This window comes from Ursus americanus, chromosome 29 (assembly GCF_024610735.1).
Source record: "Ursus americanus isolate L20-20 chromosome 29, mUrsAme1.1.p, whole genome shotgun sequence".
Lineage (NCBI taxonomy): Eukaryota > Metazoa > Chordata > Mammalia > Carnivora > Ursidae > Ursus > Ursus americanus.
This window is the reverse complement of record NC_142155.1, coordinates 24661488-24688152: the sequence shown is the minus strand read 5'-3', so window position 1 is coordinate 24688152 and position 26665 is coordinate 24661488. Positions and strand designations below refer to the sequence as shown.

The 26665-nt window shown below is 49.6% G+C and overlaps 1 protein-coding gene across 2 annotated transcripts in view; it reads right to left on the bottom strand.

Annotated features, from left to right (window-relative positions):
* The window catches only part of TRAM2 (translocation associated membrane protein 2), a 76390-nt gene that overhangs the window by 8660 nt on the left and 41065 nt on the right, over positions 1-26665 (bottom strand). For both annotated transcript variants that reach the window (XM_045802328.2, XM_045802318.2), the window contains exons 2-4: positions 26129-26192; positions 5611-5720; positions 4991-5107 (exon numbers count right to left, since the gene is read on the bottom strand). In XM_045802328.2, coding sequence (XP_045658284.1) covers positions 4991-5107; positions 5611-5720; positions 26129-26192 — 291 coding nt within the window. The remainder of the gene's footprint in view (positions 1-4990; positions 5108-5610; positions 5721-26128; positions 26193-26665) is intronic.

Here is a 26665-nt window from a genome sequence, read left to right as displayed (position 1 = left end):
TGAGCTGGTGGCTTTGATGAGGAGACAGACTCAATGTCACACCGGAACTAAGGTCAGGGGGTTAGCAGTGCTCTGGAGAAGGAGGAAGCCACCATGGGTCAGGAACAACACTCGACTTCCTGCCTAGTGGCTCGTCAGCTGGATTTCCAAGAGAGGGCTGACCCAGCCACCCTCGAGTCACTGAATGCCCTTGGTATGGTCCCCAGCCCCATCTCACAACCCAGGGCCCCATTAGCACAATGACTGTACTGATAAGTCCAGTCGGGGACATGGCCCAGTGCAGTCATGGTAACTCAGATCTGAAGGAAAAACTCTCACCCCAACTTCCCATGGCCTCATTCCCAGTCCTTTCTCCTTACCACTGCCTTCCTCCCTTGGTCACACGCAGACTGAGGCAGATGTGGAAGGTTCTGGAGTCTCTGGAGGGTGATAGGAGCCCTTTCCTACACTCCTGCTCTCAGGCTCTGCCTGCCCTCCCTGCTGCTCATAAGCACCCAGGTACCCAGCAGTATATATGGTCTTCCACTCTCTACCTCATTCCAGGGAAGTCTCTGGTGAGAACAACCCTTCTTAGAGGAAGCAGCGATGTACTTAAGAAGAAAATGGTCCATCTGGGACTGAGATGGGAAGGACATTTCTGCCTGAGAAGAGACTGGCCAAGAGAAACAGCACTGAGAGAAACCTAAAGCCCAGACGACCTTGTGATTTTAACAGGAACCCTCCTTGGCTTGGCCCCTTTTCTTAGGAGACAAGGAGGTCAGAAGTTTGAAGCCAACAAGCAAAGAAACTCCCCAGAAAAATGCTGCCTGCTTGTGAATGTCTAGTCCACAGGGAGTACAGGGAGGAGGGCGGGGGAGTCAGAGGAAAATGACTCACTGCTCTGAGAACAGCCTTTTCCAGACCTCGGGCCAGGCAGCCGCCTGAGGGCGGCCCGGGGCTGGCATACCCTCTGAGCTCCGGCCAGGAGAGGGCCGAGTGTGGCAACCCTGCCCCCATCCCGGTCCCCGACAGGCACTGGCAGAGGGGCTGGGGGAACTCCTGAAATCCTTCGTTCTCTCCTTAACCTAGGAGCTCAGGGAGGCCCATGCAAACTGCAGCAATCTCTCCCTTTGCCCCCGCAGCCTTCCTTTTTGGTGAACGGACAAACAGAACCACAGAAACAGCAGAACCCAGTCATAACACAGCCGGTTGCTACCTAGACTCAGACATACCAACATCATTCGTCCTTCAAGAACAATCATGTCCTCGAGTTCTGCTCTAAGTGGCCAGTCTGTTAATAGAAATCAGCCCCGAGTGAAGGGCCTTCCTTCTACCAGGCTCTCACGGAGCGCTCTTAAGATATGAAGGGAGACCTCCCAAGGAAGTCGGGCAGGGAGACCAGACGCCTACCCACCCTGCTTCCCCAAGGACAGTGCGGGTGTCTTGTTTTATCTTCTGAACAATAAATAGTAGTTCAAAGGTAGACGAAAAGTAAGGAGGTTGACCTTCTCCCACATTATTGGTTGGTCCAGCCATGCTCTCTCATCACTCTGCATATAAAATGCAGAGAGAAATGTCTGGATCAAACACTCCCCCCCCCAAACCCAGTTATTTCTAGGGGGAGGGATCTGGGGCAAATTTTCACTTTTTCTAAAAAAACCTTTGTGCATTGCTCACTTTTTAATAGATGACTATCTATATGTTTATAAAAACAAGTGACTCGTGATTTTAAGAACTGTTGAGGGCCTGCAGTTTAGCCCTCATTCTCCCAAGCCCAACTTCGTGAGCGCTCAGTACCTACCAGGCTCTGCACTCGGGACACTGCGGTGGGCACGGACTGTTGACAAGCAGCCTGGGGGCTAGCGGGACAGACAGACAGCAGAGCAGACACAAGTGAACAAGAAAAACACAACAGCACTGGGCGGAGTGGACACAGTACACTCTGGAGGTGGGGGGGGTTCTCTGAGGTGGAGACTTAGATGGGAAGAAGGAGCCGGGCAGGGGGACTCAGGGGATGGAGCACTGGAACAGAGAAACCACCCACGCAGAGCCCGAGGGCCGCGAGAGGTGGAAAACTAGAGGTAAGAAAGGGGCCCAGATCACAGGAGGAAGAGAAGGATTTCACTGCAAGTGGGACGGCAGCTTGACACAAGGGTGCAGGATTTCATTTATGTTCCAAAAAGACCTGTCTGGCCGAGCGGAAATTTGGGTGGATTTGAGTGGCAGGCTACTGGAGCAGAAACAGCCTCCTTCCAGAAGGACAGCCAGTGGTCCAGGCGAGAGAGGATGGCGGCGTGGACTGCAGACCGGGATTTCCCAGCCTTGGCAATCCTGACACTGGGGGCTGGACAGTTCTAGTTCGGGGGCTGGCCTGCGCACAGCGGGCCATCCAGCGGCATCCCTGGCCTCCAGCCACCCGCTGCCAGCAGCACACGCTGCCAGTGTCCCGGGGGGCCCAAATCTGCCCTGTGGACCACGGGCTGGGGCAGCAGTGTGGGTGGAAAGCAGCGACAGCACCTTGACGTGCTCTGTTGCCGGGGGGGTGGGGGGTGGGTGATGATGAACTGAATGTGGGAGGGAAAGAAAGAAGGATCAAAGAAAATTTCATCCTCACAGAAAAATAGCATTTAAAAAACACTAGCTATTTTTCGCGCCTTTTACAAAACTACCCTCTCTCTCCTTCCTCAGTCACATATTATATAAGAGGATGCCGCAAACGGAGTGGCTGAGAGCCAGGGGCTACACGGTGCTACTAGGGGTCGGGGTCACTGGAACTTTCCAGGGTCCCCTCGGTCTCCATTTCCTATGGAAGATGTTGAGTGGGGGACCTGGCTGTCCCACTAATAAAAGCCTGTCGTGAGCTCCCCACGTCAAGTGCTACACGCTCCCAGACTAAGGCGCGTCATCATTTTCAAGCCTTGGAAGGCCTGAGAGAAGCAAAGACAGAGCAGTTGAGCATTTAACATTCTGGAAGGGGTGTTAAGTAACGTGGCTTTTGGCCTCCAGAATCTGGCCTAAATGTGTCACGGCTCGGGTGGAACGTCTGGGGGTTAGGTAGCACTTTACTGGGGTACAAGTGACCCAGAGATGAGGCAGGGCTTCTTCTGAAAGACCCAGAGGCCATTCTGCCTCAAAGCAGCCAAGGGAACTCCGCGGGCTGCAGGAACCAAACACTGAGAGGCTGGCGGAAGAGGTCTGGCATCCAGCATTACCCAGACCCAAGGGGGCCAGGACCTGCACCGCACAATGGCAGGGGGCACTCCTCAGAGGCCGCACTGTAGGTCTTCCCCCCAGGACAGTGCACCGGGGCAGTCCCTCTTGAGGGGACAGAAGCCTGCAGTCCTAGCATGTAGAACCCCTAATGTTCTGGCTAGGAAGACTGTTCCAGGATTAGATGATAAGAGAAACACAAGCAAGATACGAAAGGACATGCTGACTCCCGCCTTCAGATAGGAATTCAGCGTCCGGCTCTGGACGTGGAGCTCCTCGGGCTGTGAAAGCTCACCGCGGTCATGAAGGAAGAGGAAGCGGGGGAGAGGTCAGTGGAAGACAGGGAAGGGAGCTTCTAAAAGATGACAGGCTGGCTGAATTTTCCAAGTCCCAGGCCTGCATTTCTCACAGGACAATTCTGGATCTTGGGAAAGAGACCAAGTTCCAGATAGGAGGTGCTCCAAGGGGGGACAGGGGGCTGCTCATTAACCCCGGTCATGTACCATGGGCCAGGTCTTGTTACGGTGAACCCCGAAGGGCTGTCCACACTCCTTGCTAGGAAGGAATCCTGCCATATCAAAGCCTGCTTGAAAGAAGAGTCCTACTGGAGGAGATTATGCTAAGTGAAATAAGTCAAGCAGAGAAAAACAATTATCATATGGTTTCACTCATTTATGGAACATAAGAAATAGCAGGAAGATCGGAAGGAGATGGAAGGGAAGAATGAAGGGGGGGTAAACATAAGGGGGAATGAACTGAGAGACTATGGACTCTGGGAAACAAACTGAGGGCTTCAGAGGGGAGGGGGGTGGGGGATTGGGACAGGCTGGTGATGGGTATTAAGGAGGGCACATATTGCGTGGTGCACTGGGTGTTATATGCAAGTAAAGAATCATGGAACATTGCATCAAAAACTGGGGATGTACTGTATGGTGACTAATATAACAAAATAAATATTAAAAAAAAAAAGAATTAGTGGGGGGACGGACTGGGGTGGGCACAGGGATCTTTATGGAGGGATGGAAATGGTCCACACCTTCACTGGGACGGTGGTTACAGAGGTGTAGACATTTACTGAGACTCAGCCTGTATACTTTAAGGTGTACATTTTATTGTATGTAAATTGTACCTAAATAAAGTAGGTGACTGTGCCTTCCCCAAGCAAAAAAAAAAAAAAAAAAAGAGTCCTACTGTGTAGAAAGGAGAGGTAGATAAGTTGTCTGGTCCTCCATGCATTTGTGGGAGGGACATGGACTCACACAGAATTTGATGTGCAGACGGGGTGGCGGCAGGGGAACGCTGGCCTTGCTTGCAGGAGGCCACTGTGGGAAAACTAAGTGTGCTGGACCTAGAACCAGACTCCTAAGTCCACGTCTGGCCCTTGCCGCTTCTGAACCACGTGACCATGGGGACATGGCCAAATTCGATCTTGGAGGTCTCCAATCCATTAACACAGGAACCAGAATAAACGTACTCCTCTCAGTAGAGAGCACTGGTAGGAGGGCCCAGTCAAATGACGCAGTGCTATGGAGGTGCATGGTATCATTCCCATACCATCCCATAATAACGATAACGCGTGCTTATTTTTGGGCAAGAGGGCTCGCTCCAGCTATAAAAGAGCGGTTATACCACTTGGCCCCTCTCGTACCATGAGGATGCAAAAATAGCTTCAGTTCCAAGAAACCGCTCCAAGTTTTTACAAATTGCTCCTGCCTCTTTTCCCTCCCTGCCCCCTTTTATTAGCAATTCGAGAAGAGACCGCACGCTGGCAGCCCAGGCCCCGGTCCCCAGGGCCACTCACCGTCACCACCACGTAGAAGCACCAGACCACCGAGCTGAGATGAAAGATGACCAGCTGCCCAGATTCGTTGAACTTGCTGTGTTTGACCTTGGAGAGGTGAAGCCGTTTGCTGATTTTCTAGGGAATAACGAGAATCCTGGGTGTTAATACATGCAGGCTGGTGGGTCACGGGCAGGCTCTGAATGCCCACTTCGTACCCACGAGAGGGCAGCCGTCGGAAGCTGGCCGTGACCCGAGCTAGTGCGCGTACACCTGCTGGGTGCACAGAGCGCTCAGTTCAAGGCCAGCGTTTTGAGAAAGTGGCAGGATGGAGGTCTTCAGCCTAGATGTGAAGAAAACATCCCCTGCAGGCTACAGGACAGACCCATAAGGGCGCCGTCCTGCCATTTCAGGCAGCTCTGCCCTCCCATCATAAGTGCTGCCGTCCCACGCACCAAGAAGGCTGTGAGCGGGGACAGGAACCACGGTGTGTGGCGAGGGATGTCCAGGCAACAGGACCGATCAGGGCATGCCAATCAGGAGGCAAAGGGGTCCAGAGCTGCGGTCTCCTCTGCGGTAAGGCCCCGCCACCCGCGGCATCTCCCCAGTTTCTGACGTCGGGACCCACACGCATCACTCACGTCTAAGATGTACTCCTGAACCACAGCGTGCAGGATGACAGTGATGAAGACGTAGAACAAGATGGTGACCAGGTCCTTGGGCCCGTAGTGGTAGTGCACGGTCTCACTGTCTGTGGGTAAGAAGAGCCACGTCAGCATCCCTGGGGCTGAGGAAGTGCCGTGGGACCCCAGGCTGAAGAGACCTCCGAAGCAGAATGTGCCGGGCTGTACCCTTAGACGCAGAAGAAAGTTTCTTCCCTAGAATCCTACCCAGGCTCTGGACGTGGCCCTTGGGAAGTGCTGATGGGGTGGGTTAAAGAGAACCAGGACGACTACCTCCCCTGCCTCCGGGCAGGACAGCATGGCGGTTAGGAGACAAGCAATCTCGATCACACCATGGCTGTGTGACTATGCAGAAGTGACCAACCTCTCTGAGCTGCAATTTCAATTCTTCCCTGTCAGATGGGACTGCAGCCTTCGTCAGGGAAGCATGGAGTGGGGGTCAGGGGTGTGGACTCAGAAGCTTGAGTTTATATCACAGCTCTGTCATTTCCTCTGTGACAGTGGGACGCCCCTCTAGATGACCTTTCTGTGCCTCAGTTTCCTCATCTGTAAAACGAGGGTAACAGTACTTCCCGTACCGTAGTTTCCCTGAGAATCAGAGGACTTCCATGCAAAGAGCTCAGAACTTTATCTAGCGCATAGTAAGTGCCACAGAAGTATTTGTTACTATTTTTGTTGCTGGGCTAGTGTGAGCATGAAGTGAAATAATTCGTATGTGAGATGCTGATCACAGTGCCTACACCCATGGCAAGCATGCAATAAATGGTAGCTGACTGAAGTATCATTTACTAGCAATAAATCAGAATCCCAGACTTCTAAGCCTTGTCAAGCTCTGTGGTGGCAGCCTCGTTCTCCACGGACAGCCGAGGATGTCCAGTTAGCAGGCTCGGGCTGCAAGGGCTCGTGAACCCAGGCCCGGATCTCCGCTGCTCTGTAAACCGCCCCGACTCGGCCAAGCAGACACACTGGCTGCCCTTCCAGCTGTGCCGCACTCACGCCGAGTCACGCACCCGTGAGTCATCGCTCTCCGCCGGGATGCGTTTACCAGAAGGTAGACTAGGGTCGGGGAGGGCCAGGTGGCCAGAGAACGGAGCAGAGCTGACTGGGTCACTCTGGGAGTCACGCCACGCCCTCTGCCAGCCTGGACTTGGGAGAATGGGTGGTCCATGATGCCGAGGGGGGGGGGGACAGCGAGCCCGGGGACCCCGAAGTCAGACAGACTTGCCTTTTTCCTCTCCCACCTCCTTTCCACAAGGACCTGCTGTGTGAGGGGCACCGGGCTAACTGCCGAAGTGCGGAGATAAGGGACACTGGCCCAGCTTCGGGGCACACAGACCGGCGAGGAGACGGACGAGTAAACGTACGGTTACCCTACAGTCAGGCACGCGGGGCCGAGAGGTGACAAAGCGCCCCGGTGAGCCACAGCGGGCCAGGGCCCGACACCGGCTGGGCTGGGGGTGGCAGGGGGCAGGTCAGGGGGAGCAGGAGGACGTCGGAACCTGGGGATAAGCTCGGGTAGTCAAGTGGGGGAGGAGCATCGAGGCTGAGGAGGCGGCATCTACAGAAGCTGCCGGGGATGAGGCTAGGGTGCCAGGGGGGCGGGGGAGGCCACGGTGAACACCTGGGTGCCCTGTGAAGGGGGGCAGGGGACTTGATCCTGAAGGCAACAGAGACACCTCGAAGAATTCAGATTCAACAGGCAAATGATGAAATATGGGTTTGGGGAAGTCGACTCTGGCAGCGGCCAACAGTGTCATGCCTGGAGGTGAAGACACTGGTCAGGGAGTTGCCACCATGATCCATAACAGGAACCAGAGAGGCCTTGATTAAAGCAGGAGAGCAGGGACAGCGGGGAGGACGGCCATCAGGGAGAGAAGGGGCAGCACGCAGTGATGGGCCCACGCAGGGGCTGAGGGCTGCGGGGGGCGGGGGGGTAGGGGTCAGGCACAGGGGCCGGAGGAGAAGGCACTGGAGATGGGATGAGGACAGCTGGGAGGACACTTGCCCTGCCTCCTTCAGAAGGGAGGACCAAAAGACACAAACTGGATGGTAGCATATTTTAAACCATAAAATAAACACGCAAAGTTTCATCGAGACCAGCATTACCAGGCAAAATGGGATTTATACTCAGCCAAACAAGCACAGTCCCAGAGTAGTGAGATAACACCTGCCAAGACTTTGGATTATCCTCTTTAAAGCCTCTTCAGGGCTGCCTGCCACTCTTCATCCCAAATACTGCGGTTCGAAAGAGATATGACCATAGCCTTCGATCCCTCTTGAAAGAAGAATGAGCACGTGAATTAATACATTCTTCCGTCCCTTCGCTGTTGAGAGCGACATGCGTGTTTTTCCATCAACAAATAACCCACATGCATGGCTCCGTTCTGGGGGCCAGAAGACCATGAACAAGGTGGGCCTGGCCCTGCCCTCCTGGAGTTTAGTGGGTGCACACCAAATCCTCATACGAAAAAACGAGAGGCTAAAACTACAACACAGCAGCAGCAGCAACAACAAAATCCAAACCACCAGATTAAAAAATGGGCAAAGGATTTGGTTAGCCATTTATCTAAAAAAGACATAAAAATGGTCAACAGGTTATGACAAAGTACCCACCATCATGGTCATTAGGGAAATGCAAATCAAAACCATGACACCACATCCCATCAGTTAGAATGGCTATCATTTAAAAAAAAAAAAAACACACCAAAAAACAGGAAATAAGTGTTGGTGAGGATGTAGACAAATTGGAGCTTCTGTGCATGGATTGTGGGAATGTAAAATGGGACAGTCACTACGGAAAACAGTATGGTAGTTCCTAAAATATTAAAAAATAGTAAACTCAAAATGGATGAAAGACCTAAACGTAAGATCTGAAGCCATAAAAATTCCTAAACAAACAAACGCATAGGCAGTAATCTCTTGGACATCAGCCTTAGCAACTTTTTTTTTTTGGATCTGTCCCCCCCGGAGGTAAGGGAAACAAAAGCAAAAATAAACTATTGGGCCCACTCCAAAATAAAAAGCTTCTGCACAGCAAAGGAAACCATTAACAAAACAAAAAGGCGACCTACAGAACGGAAGAGGGTATTTGCAAATGACATACCCAATAAGGGGTTAACAAGCAAAATATATAAAGAATTTATAGAAGTCAACATACACACAATAATAATCTGATTAAAAATGGGCATTAGACCTGAATAGACACGTTTCCAAAGAAGACATCCAGGTGGCCAACAGACACATGAAAAGATGCTCAACATCACCCATCATCAGGGAAACGCAAATCAAAACCACAATGAGAGAAAACCTCACATCTGCCAGAATGGCTAGAATCAGACAAGAAGTAAGTGCTGGTGATGACGTGGAGAACAGGTACCCTCGTGCACTGTTAGTGGGAATGTAAATTGGTCCAAACACTGTGGAAAACAGTACGGAGGGTCCCCCCGAAATTAAAAAGAGAAATACCATACAATCCAGCAATTCTACTATGGGTATTTACCCAAAGAAAATGAAAACACTCATTTGAAAAAGCTATCTGCAGCATTATTTACAACAGCCACGTTATGGGAGCAACCCAAGTGTCTACTGATAAGATGACTAAAGAAGATGTGGTACACATATAATGGGATACTACTGAGCCATATAAAAGGAGTTCTTGGGGCACCTGGGTGGTCCAGTCGGTTAAGTGTCTGCCTTTGACTCAGGTCATGATCCCAGGGTCCTGGGATCGAGCCCCGCATCAGGCTCCCTGCTTAGCAGGGATCCTGCCTCTCCCTCTCCCTCTGCTGCTCCCCTGCTTGTGCACTCTCACTCTAATAAATAAAATCTTAAAAAAAAAAAAAAAAGATCTTGCCATTCGCGACAACATGGATGGACCTACAGGGTATTATGCTAAGTCAGAGAAATAAAAATACCTTATGATTTCACTTATATGTGGCATGTAAAAAAACCAAAAACCAGAACCAGACTCCTATACACAGAGAACAAACTGGTGTGTGCTCGACGGTGGGGGTGGCGAGTGGGTGAAGTAAGTGGGGGATTAAGAGGCACACACTACCAGTTATAAACCACGGCACGGGGATGAAAAGTACAGCACAGGGAAGGGTCAATCTTGTGATAATGTCGTATGGTCACAGGTGGAGACGACACTTGTGAGTACAGCGTCATGTATAGAACTGTCAAATCACTATGCTGTACACCTGAAACTAATAACATAGTAGGTCAACTATATTTCCGTTAAAAATTTAAGAAGAGTGACCACAGGCTCCTGCAATTCCACGTCAGGGTACGTGCTCCAAACAACAGAAAGCCGGACCTCAAAGAGGTATCTGCACACCACATTCGCAGCAGCACTTTTCAGAGTAGCCAGAGGTGGAGGTGACCCAGGTGTCCACTGACAGACGGATGGACAAACGACGCGGCACGCACGCGCACACACACACACACACACACACACACAGATTATTCAGCCTTAACAAGGAAGGAAACCCCGTCACAGGCCTCAGCACAGATGAGCCTGCAGGTGTGTGGAGCAGAGTCCCAGACACAAACCAGAACGCCGGGAGCAGGGGTCAGAGCGGGAGGGGAACGGGGAGTCGCTGGTTAATAGCTACAGTTGTGGTTTTGCAAGAACAGGGTTCTGGAGGTGGGTGCCCAACGACGTGAACACATTCAACACTACTGAACTGTACACTCAGAGCTGGTGATGATGGCAAATTTTATCATATGCATATTTAAATTAACCCACCACCAGTGGGGCGCCTGGGTGGCTCAGTCAGTTAAGCGTCTGCCTTCGGCTCAGGTCGTGATCCCAGGGTCCTCGGATCGAGCCCCGTATGGGGCTCCCTGTTCAGCAAGGGAGCCCGCTTCTCCCTCTGCCTGCTGCTCCCCTGCTTGTGCTCTCTCTGTCAAATAAATAAATAAAAATCTTAAAAAAACAAAAACCCACCACCACTGGCCAGGGGTTAGATAAGTGCTCTGAAGTGGACTGAAGGCTGAAGGGAAGGTAACAGGGAACAGAAGTGTTGCTCGCTCAAGGAGGGGACACAGCTGAGCTGTGCAGGGGGAGAGAGCTGGTGAGGGTGGAAGCCCCAGGTAGATGGGGGGGGGGATGAGGTCGGAGGAGTCTGGGAGGCTGCAGGGTGGGGGGGCCAGATCATGACCTTCGTGTCCCCTTACAGGTCAGAGAAAGGTCTGGAAGGCTGCGGAGGCTTTCAGTCCTATATTTATAAAGCTCACTCTTCCTGCCACATGGAGAAGAGTTAGAGACGTGAGCACGGAAGGCCGGAGGTCATGGTGGTAGAGCCATGGTGAGAAGGCACATCCCAATAGATGTGGGTGATGGAGCGGCCCTGGGGAATGGTTCTCAAGTTCCTTCTGGAACCTTGTCTGTACTCTGGAGCCTTCCTTCATGGTTTCAGAATTCTGCAACATGTGTTATTCTGTTCGATCCTCATAACCACCTGAGAGGTGGGGAGAGCAGCTGAGGACACGGGGTTCAGAGAGGTAAGGGACAGGGGCCCTTCTCAGGGCTCCCAGGGGCTTCAGCACCCCAGCAGGGCCACCAAACGCCACCTCAGGGCCAAGACGACCCACTCACCCCCACCCCTCATCCCGCATCCTTACTGGTGATAACCCACACCCGAGGTCCTTCTCCGACTCTGGTAACAAGCAGCAGCACCCACAGATACTCACAAGCTGTGCCCTGATTCATACCCATGATCTCTGGTGCCCTCCCCTTATCCGCTATCTCCCCACTTTTGATCAAAGCAGAAAAGGAAACCAGTTTGGCTCCTTCCGCTCTCCACAGAGCCACGGTGGCTGGAACTTTGTGATCTTCCAGGAGGCTCTAAACCAACCGATGTTTTTGGTACTTTTTTTTTTTTTTTTTTTTTTAAGATTTTTGGTTGTTCACTAATTCTTATAAAAATCCTCTCACTCCCCACGTTGGAGCTCCTGCTCCTGGAGGACTGCCCCTGTCCTGCACGGGCTCTCAAAGAGGCTGGCAAGGGTTTGCAGTAGCTTACTTTAGTTTTGCAGAAGAGTCCCTTGCAGCACGTCTCTGAGCTATTAAACCAGAGAGGCCCCCCAGTCATGAGTCACAGCAAAATGCCGACAGGTACCAGTGGTAACCCAAACGAGGAGAGCAGTCGAGGTCTTGCAAAAAATCACATCTGCCAGCACAGAGGTCTGCTGCCTCACACAGGGAATGTCTCCACCTCCTCAGGACGCCTCCCGCTGATTTTCTTTAAACAAGCGCCCTCTTAGTCTATCGTTCACCTTCCTACTTGGGGAGGGACAAGTTTAAGAAATAGCCACTTTCCTATAAAGACAACATGGTATATACACACAACGGAATATTCCTCAGCCATCAAAAAGAAGGAAATCTTGCCATTTGCAATGACATGGATGGAGCTAGAGGGTATTAAGCTAAATGAAATAAGTCAGAGAAAGACAAATCAGATGATTTCACTCCTTTGTGGAGTTTAAGAAAGAAAACAGATGAACACATGGCGGGGGGAGGAGAGAGGAAAACAAGCCATAAGAGAGTTAATGAGAACAAACTGAGGGCTAATGGAGGGAGGTGCGTGGGGGGATGGGCATTCGGGAGGGCACTTGTGACAAGCAGTGGGTGTTGTACGTAAGTGCTGAATCACTGATTTTTACTCCAGAAACCATTATTGCACTGTATGTTCACTAAATTTTAAAATTAAAAAAAAAAGTTCTCCGTACAAGGAAAAAAAATATATATATCCACTTTCCTTTCCGCTTTACTAAGAGACAGTTAAAACTGGAATACACAGTAACTGACACGTAGTCTCGATGTCAGGGACCCTGGAGGGGAGTGTGGCTGTGGGAAGCGGCACAGCGTATGTGCCCCCGGGGGTGATGAAGGAGTGGGGAAGGTGCTCCTCAGAGACTGTGGCCATGGGAGGGGTGCAGCCCGGTATGGCCAGATTCCTAGTATTTCAGAAGCGAAGAGAAAAATTTTTACATGAAATCATCAGATTTAAAAATATTGGGGACTAATTCAAAATTAAAAAAAAAACACTTTATGGGCCAACACCAGACTGGCCAAAGAAAACAGATCTGCAGGCCAACTCTGACCACGGGCCACCAATAGCCTCCAACTACATGACCCCTGACACCCTTCCTCCTGTGCACCCCCACGGAGTATGTCCATACGCCCTTCTGTGGGAATCAGTCTAGCTTCGGAAGAAAGCACCCCCGATCTTCAACTGCAGACGCATCATTCATCTCCCATCAGACGCGGCATTTGCTCGGCTAATCTCCGATCGCGGTTTAAAAAGAGCTAGAATCATCAATACGCGCCTTGGCTGTTTTGACCACCTCTGTCAGCAGCTGTCCCTGGACGGGAGTAAGGTTTTTAGGGACATCCTGTTTTGCTTCCTATGACTAAGAGATACACTCCTGTTTCCTTTGGTGTCACCCGTAAGCGGCTTCTCCTGTCTGCCTTAACGTGTTCCCATCTCGTCCGGGTACTCCCGTGCGGTCTCGCACGTCCTCCTGTGACCTGAGCTGCTTGGTGGCCATCTGTAACCATCCCATCCACCTTTCTCTGGGCATCTGCCAACCAGACTTGTGCCTTTGTGCGAAAAGCTGGCTGTTCAGAGAGCTTTGCTGCACAATCTGGCTGTCTCTGAGTTCCCAGTGCCTTTCCCAATGCCTGCATATCCAGACTGACAAAATTCACTTTCTGGGGGTTTCTATGCTTATGACCAACTCCGTTTCCACGTTATTTTGAGTTCTAAAAGAAAAGCTTAGGGGCACCTGGGTGGCTCAGTCGGTTAAGCGTCTACCTTCCATTCAGGTCATGATCCCAGGGGTCTGGGATGGAGTCCCGCATCAGGCTCCCTGCTCAGCAGGGAATCTGCTTCTCTGTCTCCCTCTGCCCCTCGCCCCACTCGTGCTCACTCTCTCCGGTGCACTCTCCCTCAAATAAAAGCTTTTAAAAAAATAAAGCTTTAAAAAAAAAAAAAAAAGGAACTTAGATATGAGGGGGGAAAAAAACCACCACAATCAAAATCAAGAGGCAAATCAGCACCTGGGGGAAGATATTCATAATTCAGATCATCAATGAAGGTCTAACCTTGTTAATATGTAAAGAGCTCCCAGCACCTGAGGATGAAAGGATCAAAACTGCAACAGAAAAACGGGCAAAGGCTGTGAACGACTCACAGAGAGAGATGGCCCTTATGCACTTAAAAAGAAGCTCAACCCTACCCAGAAGAGAAATGCAAATTAAAACTACAGCGAGCTCCCGTTTCATACCTATCAAACTGGCAAAAATCCAACGTCTGACAATCGACTCGGGCTCTTCCACACTCCGCTGAGGGGAACGCAAATGGACCCCCTCTCTGGAAGGGCAATTCGGTAATTTCTACTGAGATTACAAGTGCATCAACCCTTTGATGTGGCAACTCCACTTCTGGGAATTTATCTTAGAGTAATACCTGCCATGTTCAGAATGACACGTGTACAAGGGTATGCGCCCCAGCGCTGTGTTTAACAATAAACTGGTGGCAGCGATCCAGGTGGTTTTCAGGTCCTGGGGCCTGGTTCCGTAGATCACCGTTCCAGTGCCCTGGGGCTACTCGAGGTGCGGCTGAGGACCAGCAGCGCCAGCATCAGCCGTGAGCTGGGAAAGGAATGCCGGTACAGATCTCCCCGGGCCTGTCGGGCCAGAAACTCCCAGATGGCCCCGGACTTGGCCCTTAGTGACTTCTCCAGGTGATTCGGATGCGCACTGAATTTAAGAAGCGCCCACATAAACAGTGGAGCTGTTCTTAAAAATGAGAGATCAAGAACAGGGGAAACTCATCAGGAGATTCAGAAAGCGGAATAATGGTCACTTTGGGAGGGGTTACTGGCTAGGGGGAAGCTGGGAGCGCTGTATCCTGACTAGGGGATGGCGGCATGGGTGTGCACCTGTGCACAAGGTCACCATGCTGGACCCTTCCAGAACGTGTGTGCTTCACGGCACGTGCTACACCCCAGTACGGTTTGTGAAGACGACAACAAAGCTCTCTCCGTGTCGCCAGGGAAAGAGATCCAGGGTAGATTGCTTAGTGGGGGGGAAAAGCCAGGTACAGAACACACAGGATTCTACCAGTTACAGGAGAAAGGAGAAAAGAAACATGTGGATTTGTGTGTGCGTAAAGAAATACTGGAAGGTGAGAGGAGAAATCCAGGAAACACAGGGAACAGCAGGGATTATCCACAGGGGATGGGGGTGTCCAAGGAAAAGTTCCAGGTGCGGGGGGCAACACTTTCACTCTGACTTTTTGGACAGGTGAGTATAGTTTCTATTCAAAAAATAAGCTTTAAGTAAATAAATGCTCAAATTCTTCCACTTTGTACATTTTAGATGAAGGAGTGGTGTGTTCCCCACCTCATTGCTTTATTTATTTATTTAACCCCAGGGACCCAGACCAGACACAGAGACCTCAAGCTCATTTCTGGAGTGGCCACTCGCCCGTCATGTGGACAAGGAGGGTTACACCATCTACCCGATACCATCAAAGGTGTAAGGATGAAATAGGTAACGAACTTATAAACTATAAAGTGCTAGACGAACAGATGGGATCACTATGACTGCTTCCACCAGAATCAGAAGGTAAAAGAACATACTGTCACCATGCACCAGACACAAAGGCACTCCCATGACAGTGCTTATTTAGGATAAAGATTACGAGCAACAACCATAAGCCACTGAGCACATGCTCTGTGCCAGGCACTGGAGTAAACACAGCTTGTAAGTGGCATCGTTCACCTCTCACAGGAATTCTGAGTATTATTCCCATTCTACAGACCCGGCAGCTGAGGTTCGAGGCCAGCAGCTAGTTAGGGGTGGGCCAAGCCCCCCACCGTGCTGCCAGTGACAGGGGCCAAGGCCTCCTGGCTTTCTGACTCCCCTTCAAAGGGCACAGACGATGCATCTGTTAAACCCAGAAGGCCCGCCTTCTCTCCAAGGTGCTAGGAGAGGACTGGTGTGGGGCACAGAGCCTCGAAGGGCAGCATTCGGACCTCCACTCCTGCTCTATCTGGCCAGGCTGCCCAGCCACGCCCTCGCTGGCCTCCCGACCCGGAAGACGCGGCCAGCAGGGTCTGACCTACAAGCACCACCGAGGTTCTCACACGCACTCCGCTGTCAGCGAGTGGACTGTGGTCCCCCAACCCCCCCCCCCCAGAAATGATGAAGTTGAAGTCCTAACCTCTACCACCTCAGAACTGGACCTCACTGGGACACAGGGTCTTTACAGAGGTCAAGTAACAACGAGATTATTAGTATGGGCCCTAATCCAATTTGACTGGTGTCCTTACAAAAAGTGGAAACCACACACGTGCAAGCACGCGAGATGGCCATCTGTACACCAAGGAGACAGGACTGGCACACAGCCTTCAAACGAACCAACCTGCCAACACCCTGATTTTGGAATGTCTAGGCTCCAAAACTGAGAGACAGTAAATTTCTGTGATTTATGCCACTTGGTCTGTGGTACTTTGTCACGGCAGGCCCAGCAAAACTACGTGCTCTTATCTAATCCTTCGTCACACACACCAACCACCCTCCCTCCCTGCAGTTAATTAAAGATCTAGCTAAGGGATCGTCAAGGTGACCATTTTAACCCCATTTTACACGACTTGGGATAGATTTTCGCCAACTTTCTAGTAAAACAAACAAGAAAAGGATACTTGCATGATGCCAAAAGATGTAGCAAAAGTGAGAAAAGCAGTAAGGAGAATCTGGAACCAAAGGGCCTCACTTTGGAATGGTTTTCTTGAGGCACCATTCCTTTTTACAAGGCTGCAAACCCCCCGCCCCAGGGCCTTCAGGGAAGCAATACAGCAACAACACCTGGGTGCCAAGCACACACTCAGCCCCCACTGCTGTCTGCAAACGTGAGGCTCCAATAGACAACCCACATGGGGAGACGGCATTCGGAGAACGGGGGGGAAGCAGGCGCTTTAAACTAGTAAGTGAATAAATAAATAAATACGTAAGTAAAATTCATTGAGAGCCATAAAGGAAAAATAACTCCTCCAGGATCACATACAAAATGAGAAAAATCTAGAATCACAACTTTTTTTCCCTCTCCTTGGATAAAAACAATGTCAACAAGTCCATTGTTAAATTAGGAATGAAAATTATTTCAGTAAGAATAAGAAAACAATTATCCAAGCTAGATAGAAGACTGGATCGGGAAAGACGGGAGTGTGAAGAAGTAAAAACATGGGGTGGGGTCTGGATCAGAGGGTTGTGGGAGGGAAGGGAAAGAGTAAGAAAATTCTCCAGGAGAAGAGACAAGAGAACGGGAGAGCGAGCGGGTCAAAGACGCCACTGCCAGGCTTCTGGCTGGTGAACCCTTAGCCACAGGCACTCAGGGGTTCCACTTAAACCTCTAGAAATGCACACTGAAGGGGACGAATCCTCTGGGCTGTAACAAGGAAGCAGAGTAAACTAGATCCAGGCTGGAAGGGGTCACTGGAGGTGCTGAGGTGTGCACCTTGTGAAAATTCACGGAGCTGACCACTTATGGTTTGTCCCCTTTTCTACACAATTGTTATAACAGGTGCCCTGGTCTGAACGTGTGCCCCCCAAATTCACATGCTGGAGTCCTAACGCTCTACTGCCCTCCCACCAACGTAAGGTGCTACAGGCAGGGGCCTTTGCTTAGGTCGTGAGGTGATGGATAGGCTGGGGCCTTATAAGGGACCCCACAGCGCTCCCTGGCCTCTCCCCCCGCCAGGACACAAGTCGTCTGTGCGTGGAAGAGGGCCCTCACCTGACCGTGCTGGCACCCTCACCTCAGACTTCCAGCCTCCAGACCGGTGAGAAAGAAGTGTCTGCTGTTTATAAGCCACCCAGTCTGTATTTTGTTTGAGCCTACCAAACAGAGGAAGGCAGTAGGTTTAATAAGTTTCAGTTTACTGGCGGGGGGGGGGGGGGGGGGGGGCAAGATCCAAGTCCAGGACTGGCTAGAAGTCCTGGGTCTGAGGCACCCCACTCTTTTTCAGATGGTTGACCAATAAGGCCAGGGACACTGAGGAATGTGGTTTCTTTTCTTATTCACACAGGACTCTAGGGCCAAAGGGAATCTTGGGGGCTGTTTGGACCAAGGGGATAGGACAAAGCCAGGTCTTTGCCTCCCTGGTGGGTCCCCCCTCTTCTCGCTGCCCCCACTTAGCAAACCCAGCCTTCCCATGGCTTGCCCGAGGCCCTGGTGCTGCATGGGATAGGAGCAGCCCAGCTTGAGATGGCTCCCTCGGAAGGTCTCTCTGTGTCTACACACCCTCAGCGGAAAAGGATGGGGCCAGGCTAGGTGAGCCTCGAATGCCCTCCAGCTGGGTAGGCCACAGGTCGGGGAGCTTACTCTGTAATCAAGCAAGGCTCTGTCTCCAGAGCCACTGCTGCCCACCTGTCTCTTCCCTTTTGTCCCCCACAAGCTTATCTGACAACAGGGGCTCAGTCTGATATGTGATGCCAGTCTTTCAAGTACGTGATACGAGCAGGAGACAAGACGAATTCCTGCCAGGTAGCACAGGAAACAAAAACACCGTCTGAGCCCTGGACAAAGGCGTTCAGCTGAATGTGGCCTGGAAGCCATCTGTCTGCGGTGGTTTATTGGGGCAGTGTGTCTCGTCCTACCAGGGGCCATGAGAACAACGGCCAAGCCCCGGCAGGGGAGGCCCCTGGCCTCTGCATCCCTAGCTGCAAAACGCTACACAGCAGCTGTGGGCCACAAAGCACCGCCGAGCACAACAAGAGCCAGGATGTGTGCTTGTCACCTTTGAGGACTACAAAACATACCCTTCTCCCAAAGAGGTCCCTCAGCCTTGGTGATCGAGGGGTGCAGCAGCAGGTGGGCTCAGGAATGTACAGCTACGGTGACCCCTGCCCACATGGCCCTACAAACGTGGCCATGACTTCTTGGGGAGCTAAGGTCCAGCTCAAAACCAAACCCACCCCGTGGTACTCCTCACCTCCCCCCACCCCTCAGACCAAAGAGTTCTAGAAGAACCAAAATTGGGAGAGAACAGAAAAATCCAAGCGAGTGAGAGGATCCAGCGGCTCTCCGTGTCTTACCTTTGAGGTCGGAAGCACAGGGTTATTTGAAAGCCTGCCTGGTGCTTTTTATGCAGGGCACTGAGAACAGCACTTCTCAGTCTTCACAGGATCACCTGTGGATCTCCTTAAACAGCAAGATCTGGGGGCGCCTGCGTGGCTCGGTTAAGTGGCTGACTCTTGGTTTCCACTCAGGTCATGATCTCAGGGGGCTGGGACTGAGCCCCTCACCAGGCTGCATGCTCAGCTGGGCGTCTGCTTGAGATTCTCTCTCACCCTCTGCCACTCCCCCTGCTCGAGCACACACAGCTCTTTTTCTCTCAAATAAATAAATCTTAAAAAAAAAAAAAAAAGGCAAGATCTCACGCAGTAGTTGTGTGGTGGGGCCTGAGAGCCTGCAGTCTAATAAGTTCCCAAGGAATGCAAATGGTGCAGGCCTGAGGACAATTTGAGGGGCAAGCCCTTAAGATGACTCTCAGGGGCTGAGAGGAAACACATGGAGCTGAGACCGTGACCACAGCTCTCAATTTTGCAGATGAAGGATGGAGACAACAAATGTTAAGCAGTCCACCCAAGACAACTGAGCAAATTAGTGGCACAACCCAAAACAACCTTGTAAATGCTAAGCCCATTTCGGGTCACCTGTTCTAGATCAGATGAAAAGCCAGCAGGCCTTGAGTCATTCGGCAAATTAGTAGCACAACCCAAAACAACCTTGTTAGTGCTCAACCTTGCAAAAACCCATCCGGAGTCACCTGCTCCGGATGAGACAGAAGACTCTGTGTACAGAATCTTTTTCTGAGCTTTTACATTCTCTATATTTCTGGCCATAACACCGACACTTGGTGGTATTTTAATCAGAAAGACGACTCCGTCTCTAATGGTTACACCAGAAACTGGACATTTTATTCCTTGCCAGAGCTGGGCCGGGTTTATGCTTGCCAGATAAAATACAAGACGGCTGGGGCTCCTGGATGGCTCCATTAAGTGCCCAACTCTTGGTCTTGGCATAGGTCTTGATCTCAGGGTTGTGAGTTCAAGTCCCGCCCAGAGTGGAGCCTACTTTAAAAAAAAAAAAAAGCCAGTTAAATTTCAGATAGATAAAGAGTACTTTTCTAGCATGATTATGTCCCATGTATAATCTGGGATATATTCATACTAAAAAGGAAAAAAGAAAATACTGCTTAACTGAAATTCAAGTTTAACTGGTGATCCTGGATTTCCATGTGCTGAGTCTGACAACCCAAACAGGGTAGCAAAATGGGAATAAGGACAGTAGGATTTGGTAACAAGGAACACCTCCTGCTTCATGGCTGTTGACTCTAAACAAAAACACAAGGATGCCAGCAGGGCAGGCATTCCATCAGGCTGTCCACAACTTATTACTACAACAATAATGCCCATCTCTCTGAATGGGGCTTAATCTTCTTAGCCAGCTCATTATAACAGGACAAAATCATACATTTATGGCTGGTGGTATGAGTTGAATTGCATCCCCGCAAATTCATGTGTTGAAGTCCTAACCCCTGCTACTTCAGAACGTGACCTTATTTAGAAATAGAATCGTAGCAGATGCCACGAGTGAAGATGAGGTCACGGTGGAGTAGTGTGGGCCCCCATCTGGCGTGACTGATGTCCTTCTACGAAGGGGAAACGTGGACGCGGAGACTGACATGCATGCAGAGCAAATGCCGTATGAAGACGAGCGTTCTGCGGCCACAAGCCAAGGGCCCAGAAGCCAGGACCGAGGGCTGGAACAGACCCGCCCCAAAGCCCACAGAGGGAGCGGGCCCTGCGGACGCCTTGATCCTGGACTTCTTGCCTCCAGAACCGTGAGACAATGAATCTCTGCTGTTAAGCCACTCAGTTTCTGGCACTTTTATGACCTGAGCCCTATACACAGATGCAGGGAGCTGGGAGGAGGCAAGAGAGAAGGCCAGAGGCGAGAAACTCACCAACATTACCATTAGTTGTTGTCTGCAGAATGTGAAAACCTCAGCTGAGGAAATAAACGGGGATTCAGAAATGGTAGACCGCTTTGTATGAACACGGCCACTGCTCCACTAAAATTCAAATTTAAATGTCGAACTGAGGGGCCCCTGGGTGGCTCAGATGGTTGAGCGTCTGCCTTCGGCTCAGGTCATGATCCCAGGGTCCTGGGATCGAGCCCTGGTGGGGCTCCCTGCTCAGTGGGGAGTCTGCTTCTCCCTCTGCCTGCAGCTCCCCTGCTCCTTGCTCTCTATCTCAAATAAATAAATAATGAATAAATAAACAAATGAATGCTGAATTGAAAAATAAACAAATGTTGAACTGAGCAAGTTACACACAATTTAAAGAAACCTTAGAATTCAGAATTTACCCAAGTTATACAAAAAGGATACTTTCCCAAGCACCCTCAGCCTTACAGAGATTTGGGAGGAGGGTTCTAAAAATCGCAACCTCAACAGACCCGTGACTGCGAACTGCTGTTTTCCCATGAGACGCCTGCTTTCCTCCCATACTTACAGACCAAACGTGACCGCACCGGGCTGGTGGTAATGAGGTCCAACACAAAATTAAGCGGGCTCTTCTGATTCCCTTGCCTCTCTTGAGTATTTGCTTGTCATATTTCAAATAGCCCCAAATGGCAAGATTTAAACAAGAGATAGGCTATTTAACAATACTTTATCCTTTCTTTCTAAAGTAACTGAAACCTCCTCGTTTCAGTACGGATTATAATGTACCTTCACCTTTACCCACGCCTTGTTCTGGCCTGGAGGAGGGTGCCAGGAGCAGAATTCAATAGCCCCACCCTAGAAAAATGCCAAACCTAGTAGGCTCCAGTCACACTGGCCTTCCTTCAGACACCAGAATGTGCCAAGATATTTGTTTCTCACTTGAGGCCTTCACACATGCTAATCCCTGTGCCTGGAATCCTCTTTCTTCTGCTTGGACTCTCTCCCTCTGCCCCCAACACAACTTGTCACACATATGCGGCTCCAATGTCAGCCTCTCAGCAACATCTTCTGTCCTTATTTTTTTATTTTTCTTTATCACACATAAGTTTATCTGTTCCTTTCACCACCCCAACCACAACCGTAATTTTTTTCTTGTTTACTTGTTTATTATCAATCCCTCCATAATAAATGGTGAGCTCTAGGAGTCAGAAATCAGACATGTTTTGTGCACAAAAACTAGACACACAGATCAATAAAATATAAGAGAGAGCCCAGAAATAATCCTACACTTACATGGTCAATTAATCTATGACAAAGGAGGCAAGAATACACAATGGGGGAAACAAAGTCTCTTCAATAAATGGTGTTGGGAGAACTGGATAGTGACATGCAAAAGAATGAAACTGGACCACATCACACACAGAAATAAAGTCAAAATGGATTAAAGACCTAAATGTGAGACGTGAAACCATAAAAATCCAAGAAGAGAACACAGGCAGTAATTTCTCTGACATGGGCTGTAGCAACATTTTCCTAGATGTGTCTCCTAAGGCAAGGGAAACAAAAGCAAAAGCAAACTATTGGGCCTACATCAAAATAAAAAGCTTCTGCACACCAAAGGAAACAACAAAACAAAAAGGCAACCTAGAGAATGGGAGAAGATACTTGCAAATGATCTACCTGGTAAGGGGCTAATATCTAAAATACGTAAAGAACTACAACTCCATGCCAAAAAACCAAATACTCTAGTTGAAAATGGGTAGAGAACCTGAACGGACTATTTCCGAAGACATACAGAGGGCCAACAGACACGTGGAAAGTAGCTCAACATCACCAATCATCAGGGAAATGCAAATCAAAGCAATGAGAGAATACCTCACCCTTGTCAGAATGGCTAGAATCAGACACAAAACTAATAGGTGTTGGTGAGGATGTGGAGAAAAGGGAACCCATGCGCACTGGTGGTGGGAATGTAAAGTGGTCCAACCACTGCAGAAAACAGCATGGAGGTTCCTCAAAAAAGTAAAAATAGGGATACCATATGATGCAATAATTCTACTACTGGATACATACCCAGAGAAAGTGAAAACGCTCATGCAAAAAGATCTATGTATCCCTGTTTATTACAGCATTATTTATAGTAGCCAAGACACGGAAGCAACCAAAGTGTTCATCCATAGACGAATGAATAAAAAAGATGTGGTGCGTGTATGTGTGTGTGTCTGTGTGTATGTATACAGAATACACAGAATACTAGCCATAAAAAAAGATGAGATCCTGCCATTTACGACAACAAGGACGGACCTAGAAGGTACTACGTTAGGTGAAATAAGTCAGAGAGAGACAAATACCATATGATTTCACTTATATGTGGAATCTAAAAAAACAAAGCAAATGAATAAGCAAAAAGCAGAATCAAGGGCACCTGGGTGGCTCAGTCGGTTAAGCGTCCAACTCTTGATTTCAGCTCAGGTCATGATCTCAGGGTCCTGGGATCAAGTCCCCTGTCAGGCTCCATGCTCAGCTGGGAGTCTGCTCCAGGATTCTGTCTCTTCCTCTCCCTCTGCCCCTCCCCCTCCTGCCTCTCCCCTCCCTCATGCTCTCTCAAATAAAAAAGTAACTCTCTAAAACAAAGCAAAAAAATAAATGAGAGCGTGATATGATCAATAGTGGCACACCTCCAAATCCCGGTGGGAGGTCTTTACGCTCACAGGTTCCAGGTTCAGCCCTGGAGCCAGAAGTCTACCTTCTCATTCCAGTGGGAGATGGATTCTTTTAGGATATCACTTGTCTGCTAATTTCTCTGGGAGAGTTTCAAACTCAAAAATCAACCTCTGCTCGCGATCTGGCTTTGCAAACACAGGCACATCTCACTTTAGTGCACTTTGCTTTACTGCACTTCGCAGACACTGAATTTTTTACAAATTGAAGGCTTAATGGCAACCCTCTGTCAAGCAAGTGTATCGGTGCCATTTTCCCAACAGCATTTGCTCACTTGCCTGTGTGTCCCATTTTGGTAACTCTTAAAATATTTCAAAGGTTTTCGTTATTATGTTTGTTGCAGTCATCTGTGATCAGAGATTACAACTGAAAGCTCAGATGATGGTTAGCATTTGTTAGCAATAAACTACTTTTTACTTAAGGTGCGTACTCTGCTTTTTAGACATAATGCTATTGCCCACTTAACAGGCTACAGTGGAGTGTAGACATAGCTTTTATATGCACTGGGAAACCAAAAAATTCATCTGACTTGCTTTACTGCACTATTCATTTTATGATGGTGGTCTGGAACCAAACCCAAATATCTCCGAGGCCCTTCCCATAATAAAAGCATGCCCTGGTCACATGCACATCAGCTGCTGTAGTCCCCAGGACAATACTTGCTCATGCTAAATTAATAATGCAGTGTTGGGTTATGATCTGGTGTCCCATATAAATGGACTTCAGGGAGAAATGCAATGAAAATACCAACACAACATTCGATTGCTGAATCTCTTTATAAATTAATAAATTGGCATCCTGACACTAAAAAAAGAAAAATCTTGTCTATTTTAAATTTGCAAAAAAAGACTTAAAAACTTAGGACTTATGGATCATAAGAATGAGATGACAGGGTATTTTGGCAATGCATATATAAAACCTTTAAAATGTACATAGTACTTGACCCAGAAACCCCAGTAGCAGGAATGTATCCTGAGAAAATAATCATAAATGCATGTTAAAAATTTAGTCCCAAGAATGTTTATGGTAGCACTGTTTACAACAGAAGCTGGAAACTTAAATATCCAATAATATGGGATTGAATAGATAATTTGTGGTAATCCCTATTAAGAAATAGTCTGCAGCTTTTCAAAATACCTTACTGAACAGAATAATAATTAATGGCATGGGAAGAAGGCTCATCATATACTCGAAGCAAAAACAGTGGGTTATGAATCAATACTCATGAACTGTAGTGGTTAGCTGGGTGGTGGTGTCACGTGTGATTTTTATCTTCCTATGTTTATCTGCATTTTATAAATTTCCTCTGAGAGTCATGTATCACACAAATATATTTTGAAAAAATGTTTATATACAAATATAAATTTTAACCAGTCACAAAAAGACAAATACCGTATGAGTCCACCTACACAAGCGACCTAGAGTAGTCAAATCAGAGAGGCAGGAAGCAGCACGGTAGTTGCCAGGGGCTGGAGGGCGGGGGGGGGGGGGGGGGGGTGGTGGTTACTGTTCCATGAGTCCAGAGTTTCAGTGTTGCAAGATGAAGAGGGTTCTGGAGATGGGTGGTGGTGATGGTTGCACAACAGTGTGAACGTGCTTAATGCCCCCGAACTGTACACTTAAAAAGGGCTAAGATAGTAAATCGTGTGTTATATGTATTTTTTCACAATTTTCTTAAAAATCAGGAGAAAAAAGGAGCACCTGGGCAGCTCAGTCAGTTAGGCGTCTGACTCTTGATTTTGCCTCAGGTCACGATCCCAGGGACCTGGGATTGAGCTCCACGTTGTTGGGCTCCACGCTCAGTAGGGAGTCTGCGTGAGGATTCTCTTTCTCCCTCTGCCCCTCCCCCTGCTCGTACTCCAGTGCTCCCTCTCTTGCTCTCTCCCTCTCTCAAATAAATTTTAAAAAACTAAACAAAACAGAAAAAAGCTAAACAATTTAAATTAGTAAATCGTAAGGACCACTGGATCTAGACGTGTCTTAGTTAGAAGGATTGTCAGGAGAGAGGAGCAGCTCGTGTAACACTGTATGTCGACCTGACTTCCGTTTTAATAAAAGAACCGAGGGGCAGAAGCAGAGAAGGCAGAATGTGACCTCGGGCCACGTGGCCCCGAATGCAAGAGCCCACGGTGCCCGCCAGGGCTGGAGTACGCCTTGTTTCCTGACCACCTGCACTGGCCGTGGGGGCTCCTGTCTCTCCTTTCCTGAGCATGGAGTTCTCTTCCTCTCTCGATAGCCTCCCTCAGCTTGACTCTCATGAAAGAACTGACTGGGCTGCCCCTGAAGCTCAGTTTCCCCCGAGTCTGGCTCCAGGGACTACATCCTCCGTAGGCCATGGCGTAAGGGATTTGCCCCCTGAATCCTTGAGCTAGTCACTGGGAGAGTCAGGCAAAGAGACCCGCCCCTGGAAGTCAAGATGATTCACCTCTGTACCCACACTAGATTCAGCGAACAAAATTGCTCCTTTACTCATCAAGAGGACGTCCAGCGCTCTGCTACTGGAAGAGGGGTGTGGTGCCTGGCTCCTGATGGTGGGCCCCGAGGACCCCGAGAGGGCAGAGCCGTGGGCCGAGGGCTGCGTGTGGCCCACAACTGTCTCTTAGCGGTGCTAGGAGGTGGGAGGCTAAGCCTCAACAGCTAACAAGATCGTGCATGCACCCAGGAAAAGTAAGTTTCCCGAGGCCTTCAGAGTTAACGGGGCCGGGGCAAGACACACTCGTGCTTTTCCTACCTGCTGCAGGCACGCTGACGTTATACTGAGGTAAAATAAACAGGAAGGCAGTCTTGGCGGTGACCTGTAAAATAAAGGGAAAACGTTCCATTTTAGCTTCTTGGTCCCATCAAAAGAAACAAGCGGATCCTGCTACCAGCCCCCAGGTCCCTTCCCTTTCGCATCGCAGACCCACAGACCTGTCCTATTACAAAAGGGTAGAACCTCAGGAGGCGTTAGCACTGTCTGTCTGTGTGTCTCCCCGTGTTTCTTGAATGTCATGCCTCCCGATACCTCCACTAAAACAAGCAAAAGTATACTGGGCGCTGGTGGTATCTAGACTCGTACTCGCTGCAGATGAAACCAAACAAGCCGAGAGCTCCCAAGCCAAGGGCACAGACCTGCCTGCCATCCATTCAAGTGTTTATTAAGTCACTCCTAGGCGCCCAGCACTGTGGAAGACAGAAACCGGTAGCAAATGAGGACTTGGACTTCAAGAAGCTTCCATTGAGCTGAGGACTCCCCAGCACACTGGTTAACTAACTGCACACGGACGGT